Source organism: Hakea prostrata, unplaced genomic scaffold (assembly GCF_041222555.1).
Source record: "Hakea prostrata isolate BN-2017 unplaced genomic scaffold, UWA_Hpros_2 contig_26, whole genome shotgun sequence".
NCBI classification, from domain to species: domain Eukaryota; kingdom Viridiplantae; phylum Streptophyta; class Magnoliopsida; order Proteales; family Proteaceae; genus Hakea; species Hakea prostrata.
In genome coordinates this window covers 5860-19061 of record NW_028291145.1, presented here as the reverse complement: position 1 = coordinate 19061, position 13202 = coordinate 5860, and the positions used below count along the sequence as shown (strand labels likewise).

Sequence of the window (13202 nt, the reverse complement as noted above, 5' to 3'; positions counted from 1 at the left end):
ATAATGAGCACAGAATTTCTTGAACCTCTCATTGTCAAATTGCATGCGATGATCCATTAGTAAAACTTTAGGTAAACCAAATCTGAATATGATTTTGTTCTTGAAGAATTTTTCCATTTGGCTTGGGGTAGTTGTTGCCAAAGCTTATGCTTCCACCCACATTGTAAAGTAGTCAATTGCTGCTACTACATACTTTCTTCCTCTAGATGCAGTAGGAAATGGACCAAGAATATCCATTCCCCACATAGTGAAAGGTATAGGATTCAAAGTAGGTCGCTTTTGTATTGGGGCATGGATCTGGCATTGATGACATCTCCTCACGTAATCTATCACCTCAGACTGCATCTGTGGCCAATAAAATCCTTATCTTAGAACTTTGTAGGCCAAAGCTCTTCCTCCCAGATGACTCCCACAAATTCCTTCATGGACCTTTGCTAGTGCATATTGTGCATCAGATGGTCCAGACATTTCAGAAGTGGTCTAGAAACTGAAGAACCATATTTTGCATTCAAGCACCTTTTTGAGATAGCTAATCATTCTAGCATCCTTCGCCTCATATGCCCCTGTTACCTGGCTGACCGCCAACTCTGAATTGCTTTTAACTTCAACATCTTGTATACAAAGATTTTGCTAGATGAAGTCCTGCAATTAGAGCTTCATATTCTGCTTCGTTGTTAGAAGCATGAAACTCAAAGTGAAGTGCACTTTGAATAACAAAGCCAAATGGGCTTTGAAGGATTAAACCTGCTCCAGACCCCTGAGAGTGACTCGAGCCATTAACATGGAGAATCCATCTACCAGGGATTTCACTGGGATTTCCTCGATCCATGGGTGGCGAGACACTCTCAGCAACAAAGTCTGCTAGGACCTGCACTTTTATTGCGATTCTAGGTTTAAAAGCAATATCATTCTCTGTCAACTCTACCGCCCAGGATACCATCCTTCCAGCAAGGTCAGGTTTATGAAGAATTTTCTTCAATGGCCAGTTAGTTAAGACAACAATAGAATGAGCTTCAAAGTAAGGTCTAAGTTTCCTGGCCGCCACTATCAAAGCCAAGGCCTGCTTTTAAAAGTCGGGGTATTTAGTCTCTGTGTCTAGTAATGTATGACTTACGAAATAAATTGGGTTTTGAATCATACCTTCTTCTTGAATTAATACTGTGCTCACTAATGCTTTTGAAGAAGATAAATATATCTGCAGAGCCTCTCCTCGAATTGGTCGAGATAACACTGGTGGGATGGTTAGCCTCCTTTTTAACTCTTTGAATGAAGTTTGGCAATCTTCTAACCATCTAAACTTATTCAGTGCATTCAAGCTCTTTAGCTCCTTGAAGAAAGGTGCACATTTATCTCCAGATCGAGATATAAATCTATTGAGGGCCACTATCTTCCATGTCAGACTTTGAATTTCCTTCACATTACTTGGAGGTGCCATGTTTAAGATAGCTTTTAATTTTTTCGGGATTCGCATCAATACCTCTTTGGGAGACCATGTACCCTAAGAGTTTCCTTGATGAGACCCCAAATGCGCACTTTTTGGGATTAAGTCTCATCCCATTCCTCCTTAGAACATTAAAGCATTCTTCCATATTAGTGAGGTGATCAGCCTTAATTTAAATTTTCACCAAGAGATCATCCACATACACTTCCATGTTACGACCAAGCTTGTCACATCCACCTAGCCGGTACCCTATTTGGCATACCCGAGTGTGTGATCCACAACCCCAAAGATCAGTATCGAGGAAATCAACCTCCCACATTTACAATAATATAATCAAGAACAAGACTAAATCAATGTTAAACTATATTAATTGTGTCACATCCCGCCAGCCGGTACCCTATCTGGAATACTCGGAGGTGTGATCCACAGCCCCGAAGATCAAGTTTAGGAACGATTATATCCATTTAGCACAATAACATAAACAAAAGCAAGAACAAATCATTGTATTCAAGTAATTTATTAATAAAAGTCAATAAAGGATCTTAGGAGGATCACTAAAGAATATTAGAGTGCGGAATAACAAGATACCAAATCAAAAGACAACTATAGAGTATAGCGGAAATATACCCCACAAACATATGCGTAAGGTAGTTTGAAATAAAAGTAAAATAAAAGTCTAAAAAAAAAAAGAGAATCTAATCCACATCTTCAATCGGCTCTTGTTCTTCTTCAGTCTTCATCTTCTTCACTTTTGGGTCATGGTCTTGAAGCTTCAAATCAGCATCTAGCGCACAATCCCATTGGTGAATAAGACGATGTCGGCTGCCATCAATAGGAGCCATCAACGCAGTCCAAATTCGAGTGTTGGCTGCCTCGTTGTTCATTACCTTGTCTAAGGACATCAGGAGCTGTACCATATACAGAAAGGTCCTCCGTGCTGGTGCACGAGTTCTCTTTCGATCCTGCAATGTCATCTAAAAACAAGTCCCCTGAAGGGTAAGCTCAAAAGAACTTAGCAAGTAATCCAAACACAATAGGCATCTTCACATGCATTCATAGGCAAACATATATGCAATGATATGAAACAACATATGCAAGTATGCTTCTAACTCTATATATGTATGATGGTCTCTATTGGAAGACATGCTTTAAGTCATAGCACCATATTTCTTTGGGAAGGTCATTCACTCTCCCTCAGCCATCTAGGCATCTTGGGCTCTGCTGGTGGTAGTTGGGTAAGGCATCCCTCAGGACATTCCATGGCTGGGGTTTAGGTCACCGCTCTCTCACATAACCATTTGGTCTAAGTATTGGCGAATGTCAGGGTAAAGCCTAACCAAATGCAAGTCATCTACTTAGTCATATCAACTTAGATCCAGATACGTCCATTCCTTGCCCCTGCCGATCCTTTCCGGTATCCTTCACACTAGAGTCAGCATAGTCCCAGACTACAGACTCATCAACTGTGAAACCCAGCCCTAACCTTGACCCGAAAACTCTGTTTTTTGTAGGTCCGACAACCTGAAGTAAGACAAGAAGCCAGGTATGGGCCATCTCAGTGGAAGACTTGGTGGTTGGCTTAGAATCCATGAGTGTTGATGACAGTGTTCCATTTATGGAAACTGCACCCTGATGAAGAAGGAATTAGTTGATGGACTTGGAGTACTCTCTGACCTGGTTCAAAGGCATTTCTATATACTAAGTAAGCCACTTAGTGTGTGTGCAAAACCCCTTCAAGTTTGGATTTGATCTGAGCCTTCAATTCCCTATTTTGGATTTGTTGTTCTGCTTGGTCGACTTCTTGGTCAACTGGGCCAGTCGACCAACCAATCGACCAAAGGATTCTGTTTTGCTGAATTAGGTCTTGGCTTCTCTATTTAAGTCCAACTTCGAGTCTAACTCGTCTTTTGTGCCTCCAAACTCCTTGGAACGAACCAGAGCCCTTTTCAAGTCATCTCCTCTGCATCCTTGGTGATTTTCTTGACGGATTTTCGTCAAACCTCTTGCATTTACACAAAAAGTTATGTGATAATCCTCTTCTATGCTTTGTCTTTGATTCTCCATTACTTTTCTTTCCTTTTCTGTTGAGGACAGTAGAGATGATGTTGCATCTCTGTTGCAACCATCACTCTACTCATTCCCTCTCTTTTCCTAAGGATCTAAAGCTTGGTGGATGATCTTCATCAAGATCGCCACTCGCTTTTGAAGGAAAACATGTATCCATTTTCTTTCCTTTTTAGATTCAATGTTCTTCAGTTTTAGATCTATTTTTCTAGAAGATCTATGCATGCTTTCCATGAATCCTTTATCATATTAGTGATCCATCATCCTATAGTTTCTCGTCCATGATTGATCTAATTATGGTAAGTTTTTGTTTCCTAATTTGTAACTTGAAGACTTGATATTTTTAGGATTTTGAAGTCCTTTATATACCAACATACTATCCTTGTATATTCCCTCTTGTTTGGTGCCCTTTTGAATCACCAAATTCGGTTTTTTATTCAAAAATCTCTGATTTTGTGAGCCACTATCTCAGTTGGTCGACTGAGGCAGAAGACCAATCAATCGACCAATGAGGACAACAACCTCATATTTGGTCTGTTTTGGATGATTTGATCTCTTTCCTTCTAGGTATCTTTTCTAATATGTTATATATACTTGTTTAGGACTTTCTTTCCAAGTTTAGACAAGATCTTACTTGATCTCCAAGATTCTTTGTGAGTTATATAAGGTAAGGATAGTTATTTCCTTAATCACATATATTGCATGATTAGTTTCCATATTTGATTCTCTTGATTTATTTCCATAAATAGATTCTTATATTGACTTAATACTGATGCAACTACTTTGGTTACAGTAGCATTACTTGTTTATGCTAATTAATTCATGTATGATTTACTTACTAATTTTATACAAGTTGGATGTGTTATTGATTTCTTTCCATATAAGAAGTTACCATATATGTGATATGATGGATTTATGGTTGTGAATAATTAGGTGTAACAACCCCCGTATTTCTAACCCAAGATCCGTATTTCAGGTCCGAGAACCCGAAGGTCTAGTCAGGTAAGTTTGTGGAGTGTCCAGATAGAAGTCCATGATCCATACCCTGAACCCATGGACCTGGATCCTTTGTCTGAAGAGCCTGCCTTGCTTGGTGGTTGGACTTCTGGAAGTCAAGTGTTGTTCGGAGATGTCCGGAATGAAGGTAAGATCTCCCCCATCTCTTCTTTAGGGCTAGGTTGTACTTGGATATCAACCCCCTAGCAAAAGCACCCTTGTATAGCAAATTACATGGGGGCGGTTGCTAGTGGCGGTCGATCAAACCAAGCAACCACCTGGAGGTTAGACGGCTGCGGGGAAGTTTTGAAAGTGAATCTGAAGTGCTGGCAGTGACCTGGAGATCAGTCCTTCCCTTTTTCTGGCTTTCTGAAGTGAGGTAATGAATTCACCCTTTATTCTTTAGCCGCTTTGTCTGTCACATCCTCCCAGCCAGTACCCTAACTGTAATACCCCCCATATTTCTAACCCGAGATCCGTATTCCAGGTCCGAGAACCCAAAGGTCTAGTCGGGTGAACTTGTGGAGTATCCGGATTGAAGCTCATGATCCATACCTAGGACCCATGGATCTGAATCCTTTATCTGAAGACCCTGCCTTGGTTGAAGCTGGGAATTTCGGAAGTCATGTGTTGTTCAGAGATGTCCGGAATGAAGGTAAGATCTCCCCCATCTCTTATTTAGGGCTAGGTTGGCCTTGGGTATCAAGCCCCTAGTAAAAGCACCCTTGTATGGCAAATTACATGGGGGCAGTTACTAGGGGCGGTCGCTCAACCTAAGCGACCGGCCCAAGCGACCGCCCGGTCTGTTTTAGGGGATTTTGCCCTATTTTGCCACCAGACTTCTATATAAGTTAACCTCCGTCTAATTAACGAATACTTTATTCGTGGTTGCTTATTTGGGAGTTTAGACGGCTGCGGGGAAGATCGAAAAGAGTCTTTGGAGTACTGACAGTGACTTGGAAGATCAGTTCTTTCTTCTCTGGCTTTCTGGTGTGAGGTATTGAACTAACCCTTCGTTCTTTACTCTCTTTTCTCCGTTAGATTGGTTTTACCCTTTTTCCCTCGTCTTTGTGATTACCCCTTGGATATTTTAACTCTCTTTTTAATTTACTTGAGATGGAATAACCGTAAACGGAACCCTGCTTCCGTGAGATGGTTAATCCAATCAAGGAAAGGGTTATGGGTAATCTATTGATGGTAATGGTTAATTTTCTCTCACCCTTTTGGCATAGGGAGTGTTTAATTCGAGACTTAGGTCAAGATTACTCGAAATCCGGATTGAAATTCAGTAATCAGAAGCCTGAGTTTCGGATTGAAACTCACTGTTTTTGGGGCGGTCACTAGTGGCGGTCGCTTAACCTAAGCGACCGGCTCAAGCGACCGGCTGGTAAACAGTGACCAATTGGATTTCGGTTCTGATTCAAATTGATTCATGTAACTTATATATTCTAATAACCCTGTGTTTAGGTGATTACCGTTTAAAAGAAAAGTCTACTAATAGTTACTGGATTCCATTTTACGGACGTTTCAGTTATATGCAAGTAAGGACAGTCTATCTTATCTATCTACATATACTTGAACATGTTAATCTGATAGTTGTTAGACTTAATTTCTATTGTTATATGCTGCTGTAGTTGTATTTATTTCTAATATACTACTTCTGTTTGCTTTGATTTCATAATTACCTGGTGAATTGTGAATGTTATATGATTATGATAATTGGTATATGGTTATGATAGTTGGGGTGTTCCTTTTGGGATATCTTGGCTGATGATATCAGAAGGCTGTGGAATGGGACACATGCCTGCTGATACCTTCAGCACTATCATGATTAATTGATGACATTGTTAGGATGAGTCTAGATTGCATGGCTAGGTACCCCACATGCTACTACCCTTTTGGTAGGGGGATTGAAACCGAGTAACTCGTGATGACAGTGATGTGACTTGGTGGTCCACTGTTAGTCATATAAATGGTAGGGTTGCATATGTTAGGGTTGGGCTCATGGATGTCCAAGGACCGGACCGGGTGTCGTGAGGAATCATGAGAGCATCCGCCCCAATAACATGTGGATGACCATAGGGTTAAGGAGTAGAGTCCAACAGAGGTAGCCCGTCCGTGAGGATTCTTACTCCTAGGTTGCGAAGGATACTGAACCGAGTTGGTTGGTGCCATAGATATCTGGACTTTATGTAGACATGTAACCATTATGACCTTGCATTGGATTAGAAACCCCGACATGCGCCAGTACTCATTACCAATGGTCGTGGTGAGAGAGTGTGGACTTAACCCCTAACCATGGTTTGAGAGCCAGTGTGGACTTTCTCTTTTTCCTTGGATCCCTACAGAGGTAACCAGTCCTTGCTGGATCAGAGTGATGAGACTTACCCAGAGGAGGGCTGGTGTTTATCTTAAAGCATGTTAGCTATTAGAGACTTGCATAGTTAGAAATCATAGCATCATTCATGTTTTGCATTCATTCATATTACTGTTGTATCATGGCATTTTTGGATGATGGATGAGATATATGATTGTTTCTTACTGAGTTCTTTAGAACTCATTCCTTTATTCTTTGTATGTTTTTAGCCTATACAGAAGAAGGATTTATATATGAAGATGGGCTGGTTTCCTATGAATGAACCATCCCGTTTGAAGAAAATGTGGCACCGCCAGTGGGAGATGGAAATAGCATGTGCGGGAGTTCCTGCGGGTGCATGGAGTGCGCTTATCGCACCAGTTGATGGTCAGAGGCGAAAGGTGGTCAGACAGTTCGCACAATGGCTGGAGAAGAATTGGAGAACCCCTCACCTTATTAAACTGGAGTCTAAGTTCATTGACTTAGAAAAGCAAACTAGAAAGAAACTAATATAAATACTTTTGAATTATTCCGCTGCCCTCATTTTTGTTTTACCCTTTATTCTTTATTTCTTTCCTTTGATATTGGAGTATTTTGGGCTCCTGTAATTCATTTAATTTAGTTATTGAATATTTCTTTGCTCATGATTATCTATATTTGTCTTAAATATTGTTGATAGACTAAAACCTTGGATCTTGTGATGGATCGCACCCACGGGTTGTCGGGCGGGTAACCGAGACCGACGGGTGGGGTGTGACAGAGTGGTATCAGAGCCTTGGTTTTACGAAGTCAATAATAATTAATACAAGTGTTAGATGAGCAATCTGAGTCATAGATCCAGAAGTGATTCAAAAGAATTAGAGTGAGTAATAGAACATCTTTTGTTAGAAACAAACTGATAAAGTAAGTGGATCTTATTTTGAATAACTTACAATAAGTCAAGTGAAATACATTCTCACATTGTAATTATCAAGAAAATGCATAAGAGACAATAATACAAGGGCAATAAACATAACTGTATTTCATTAATAAGATAAAGCTTTACATAACTTGGAGTGTACTTTACGCTTTACAAAATGTTAGGGAATGAACATGTGCTGAATAAAAAACTACAATAAACATATCTAAAACCCTAAGGTCAGTACTGAATCAAAGTGAATCAAAACCTAGACCTATCTACTGCTGTGGTGGTGGTGGTGGAGCTAGTCTCATCTGGCGGAGTATGTCAAGGCACTCTGCTATCTGGCCCCTCATCTCTACCTTCCCCTGCTCGAACTGGTCCATCCGAGTGAACAGACCCCTAGCCCAAGGTGATGCGACCTGCGAAGTATCCTGAGTCTCGGATGTGCCTCCTGTCTCGAACTGGGAAGGTGGTGGCGAGTCTGCATGATCCTCATCATCAGTCTCTACATCCATGTCCTCCTACTCGGCTGGCATCTCTGGTGAGTTTGGTCCGCCCGTTAAGTACATCTGAGCAACCAATATGTGCCCTGCCGTACCGCCATGCCCAACTGGGACAACCTCCTCTCCCTCGAAGTCGACCCCAAAGTGCTCAAAGATCCGTGTCAGAAGCCGCCCGTATCCAAGGTTTGCTCCCCCCGGATGTGTCACTCGGTAGATCATGGCATTTTGGATTATGTAAGCCAAGTCTATCTGATAGCGAGTGTACACTGAAAAGGTCATCATAGCCTGCATGAGTGAAATCTCACTCTAATGACCTGCCTTAGGCAGCAAGTTCCGTGCTATGATCCTTGAGATGATCCTGCATGAGGGATACAGCTCGGTCACTGACTCTACCCAGCTGCACTCCTGTGGGCAAATGCTCGAGAAGACGAGAGCTCTCTCCTCCCAGTGAATGACATCATCTGACTCAGCCCCCGGCTCGAACCATCTCCTGTCGTAGTGGATGTATGGCACATCTAGGATGTGAGCCAGCTCCTCTGTGGTGAAGTGTATGTCTGTGGTCTTCACCCTCAATCACTAGCCTAGTGTCGTGCTCTCCATCCATCTCTCTGTGGAAGGTCAGGTTGCTGTAGAATAACCTGACTAGCTTGGGATAGGCATCCTCGTTCAAAAACAAGGTACTTCTCCAACCCATAGCCTCAAATCTACTCTCGATCTGGAATTGTGCTACCTTTGAAGTCACTACTGGTCGACCATACTCGATCGTACGATGACTGAAGTGGCCAAAGTATAGCTCCTGTGCCTCCAGTGATCTAAAGTAGTCTGGATGGACTGGGTCATGTGCGTCACCTCTACCTCGACCACGACCTCGGCCGCGAATGGGTACTCTCCTACCTCCGCGGGCAGCCATCTAGTGAGAAAATCTGTTTTTAGGCGAAAAAGATGCAAAATGAGAAGCCATGAGATGTCTAATAATTACCTATTTGTGTAAAAATGCATAGTGAACAGTAGATCTATGCCTAGACATGTTATGAGATGTAAAAGAAACATTTTTGCACAAAAGAAAACCTAAAAATAGTTACACATTGTAGTTCTATCATGCAAACCATAGAAATGAAGGGTTTCATGAGATGTTTACCTGTGTAGCGTGTATGCGTCACGTGGGAAGTAGATCCGAAGCCAACGGAGTCTCCAAAATACCTTCCTAACCCTTTGCACGAAATCCCCAGAGCCCAAAATGTGTTTTGAGAAGTGTAGAAATGAAATGAGACCCAAAAACCGTATTTGAAACGTTGCTGTCGTGCGTATTTTGGGGCGGTCACTACTGCGGTCGATTGATTTAAGCGACCGGCTCAAGCGACCGGTCCAGTTACTGTTGCACAGAATTTTGGATTTTGGCTCTGTTTTGTTGATTTTTGGAATTTGTGCTTGTTGCTTCTACTGTTTGTGAATGTTGGCCTTGTGGAGTAATTTTGACTTGTGGAATCTTTTCCGGACTTAATCATTGAGTGTTGCTAATCTCTGGAATTCTTTCGCAGAATGGTTCAATTAAGGAATCGTGCTGTTAATGGTCAAGATGAAGAAGAAGGTAGTGGGAATCAGAACCGTGTTGAGATACCTACAGTAAACACTGGAACTGAGCCTCCCCGAGTTGAAATTCCTTCCACCAGTGGGAATCCTCCACTGGCACCGCAAGTAGTCTCTATTTAGGATGTGATGAACATTCTGGGAAATATGATGCATCAGCAGCATAATCAGTTTACTACTATGATGCAAGGTTTTGCGGCTACTCAGCAGAATACCCAGGCAGCTCTTAATCCTAATGGAGCTGGTACTTCAGCAGCTGGTACTTTTGTGGACGGTTTTGCCCCTGGTCCGCATGCAAGGTTGATGGAGCATTTCTTGAAGCTTCAGATCCCTGCTTTTACTGGTATTTCATCGGATGCATTGTTCCCTAACAAGTGGATCCGAGAGATGGAGAAAGCTTTTCGCAACCTCCGTTGCAATGAAGCTCGAAAGATTCTTTGTGCAGAAGCGAGAGATCGCAACATGAAGCCGATGCGTGGTGGAATGCTACCGGACCTATTTTGGAAGCTTCGCACCCGGTTCTTACTTGGGAAATTTTCAAGGATGCATTTTGCAAGAATTACTTTCCTGAGTCTGTGAGAGATGCTAAGGAAGCGGAGTTCATGGCACTCACGCAAGGACCTAGTACTGTTTTGGAATACCAGAAGAAGTTTGAAGAATTGTTCTACTTTGCCCCTGATGCTTTCAAAGGTGACCGTGAGAAGGCAAAGAAGTTCTTCAAAGGTTTGAGGCCGTCATTGAAGACTTACCTGGCAATTCATCCTATTATGGATTATGTTGAGATGGTACAGAATGCGAAAAAGGTAGAAGATAATGAGAGAGAATTATCTGCTCCAGCGTTCTGTTTCGAACAGGAATCATTTGGGTGACCGTAACCGGAGATTCTCTAGGCCTGCTCCTTATACTGCCCCTTCGTTTCAGCCTAGAGGATCTAGTTCCAGTTTCAGCTTTGCTTTGAGCTATGGTTCTAGTGGTGCACCGGTGCGTCCTGTTGCAGGTAGTCGGGTACCTGGACCGATCTATGCTAACCCTCGTCCAGTGGCTAATAACCAGAGGCCTGCATATCCTTCTTCAGCAGCTCCTGTGAGTGGTAGGGATTTGATTTGCTTTAACTGTGGGAAGCAGGGTCATTATTCTCGCAACTGCACTCAGAAGCCGAATTCTCAGGTGTAAGCTTTGAAGCCTGTTTCGAGTGTTCCCTCTGGTAAAGTGTACAGTGTTGTTGGTTCTGAGTCTGAGACAGATCACAATGTTGTGACAGGTATTATTTCAGTATCATCTACCTCTGCTTTTGTATTATTTGATACTGGTGCATCGCATTCATTCATAGCATCTTCATTTGTGAGTCGTATTCCTGTTTCACTTGCGAAGTTGGAAAGAGGACTAGTAATTAGTACTCCAACCAGATCTGTTGTTAGATTAGATGAAGTGGTTGAATCTTGTCCAGTGGTTATTGCTGGTAGAACCCTTGAAGCCCGTCAGATCAAGTTAGACATGTATGATTTTGATGTGATATTTGGAATAGATTGGTTATCGAAGTATGGTGCAGTTATCCTTTGTTTGGAAAGGAAGGTACTGTTTCATCCTACATATGATAGTCCGTTTGAGTACCAATGTAGTCAAGAGAAGTTGAGTAAGAAGATAGTGGCTGCCACTGTGAAAGTCAGGCAGTGGACTAAGAATGTTGGACTTCTTTCCTCTTCTGTGGATGTTTCGGAAGGTGTGAAACGGTTGTCTGATATCGAAGTTGTCAGGGACTTTCCTGATGTTTCCCCCGATGATTTGTCTGGTTTGCCTCCAGAGAGGGAGTTAGAATTTTCAATTGATCTAATTCCTGGAGCAGCTTCTGTGTCGAAAGCTCCGTATCGGATGGCTTCGACTGAGTTGAAGGAACTTCAGACTCAGTTAAATGATTTGTCAAGCAAAGGGTTTATCCAACCTAGTGTTTCATCGTGGGGAGCCCTGGTGTTGTTTGTGAAGAAGAAGGACGGTAGTATGCGAATGTGCATAGACTATCGGGAATTGAACAAGTTGATGATAAAAAATAAATATCCTCTCCCTAGGATCGACGACTTGTTTGATCAGTTGAAAGGTGTCTCAGTGTTCTCGAAGATCGATCTGAGATATGGGTATCATCAGTTAAGAGTAAAGTCCAGTGATGTGTGCAGGACTGCATTTAGGACTAGATATGGGCATTATGAATTCCGAGTTATACCTTTTGGTCTTACTAATGCACCGGCAGCGTTCATGGATCTGATGAACCGAGTATTTCAGGATGTCTTAGATAAATTTATCATTGTATTTATTGATGACATTCTGATCTATTCAAAGGGCGAAGAAGAACATGTTGGACATCTGAGTTTTGCCTTGCAGCGTTTGAGAGAGAAGAAGTTGTTTGCCAAGTTCAGCAAATGTGACTTTTGGTTACCTAAAGTTATGTTCCTAGGTCACATCGTTTCTGCCGACGGAATTAAAGTTGATCCTGCAAAAGTTCAAGCTGTGACTGATTGGGACCAACCTAAGTCAATCACGGAAATTCGAAGTTTTCTTGGTATGGCAGGTTATTATAGGCGCTTCATTGAGAATTTCTCAAGAATCTCAGCACCTATGACAAAGCTTACCAGAAAAGGAGTCAAGTTTGAGTGGAAGGAAGCCTGTGAAGAGAGTTTTCAAGAACTCAAGAAAAGGTTAACTAACACTCCTGTTTTGACGATACCAGATGACTCTGGAGGTTTGACAGTGTATACCGATGCCTCTAAGGTTGGTTTGGGTTGCGTTTTGATGCAGCATGGGAAGGTGGTAGCTTATGCTTCTAGGCAGTTGAAGAACTACGAGGATAATTATCCTACTCATGACTTGGAGCTGGCAGCTGTGGTTTTTGCTCTGAAGATTTGGCGTCACTATCTTTATGGTGAAAAGATATCTATTTTCACTGACCACAAGAGTCTCAAGTATTTCTTTACTCAGAAGGAGTTGAATATGAGATAGAGAAGATGGCTAGAACTGGTGAAGGACTATGATTGTGATATTCAGTATCATCCAGGAAAAGCTAATGTGGTTGCTGATGCCTTAAGTAGAAAGAGTAATCGAGGAAGTGTGGTTCTGACGTGTCTCAAGAAGCCCTTATTGTTCTCCATTGTAAGATTTGGACTTGAGATTTTGTCAGAAAGTTCTGGTGCTATTTTGGCATCCGTATCAGTTCGATCGAGTTTGAGGGACCGAATTGTTGCTCTACAGTCAGCTGATCCAGAATTGAAGAAGAAGTTTGACTTGATCACTTCAAAGACTAAGGACGTGGAAGATTTCTCCCTAGCCTTTGATGGTGCTCTTGTTTTTAGAGGAAGAGTTTGTGTT

At 42.0% G+C, this 13202-nt stretch overlaps 1 protein-coding gene across 1 annotated transcript; it reads right to left on the bottom strand.

The window, feature by feature from the left end:
• Positions 1–604: 604 nt before the first annotated feature.
• Positions 605–1435, bottom strand: LOC148999196 (uncharacterized). The gene is made up of 2 exons (XM_089141391.1): positions 1141–1435; positions 605–1044 (listed from the first exon to the last, which is right to left on the bottom strand). Exons 1-2 carry the CDS (start codon positions 1433–1435, stop codon positions 605–607), a joined length of 735 nt encoding a protein of 244 aa, XP_088997517.1.
• Positions 1436–13202: the final 11767 nt, after the last annotated feature.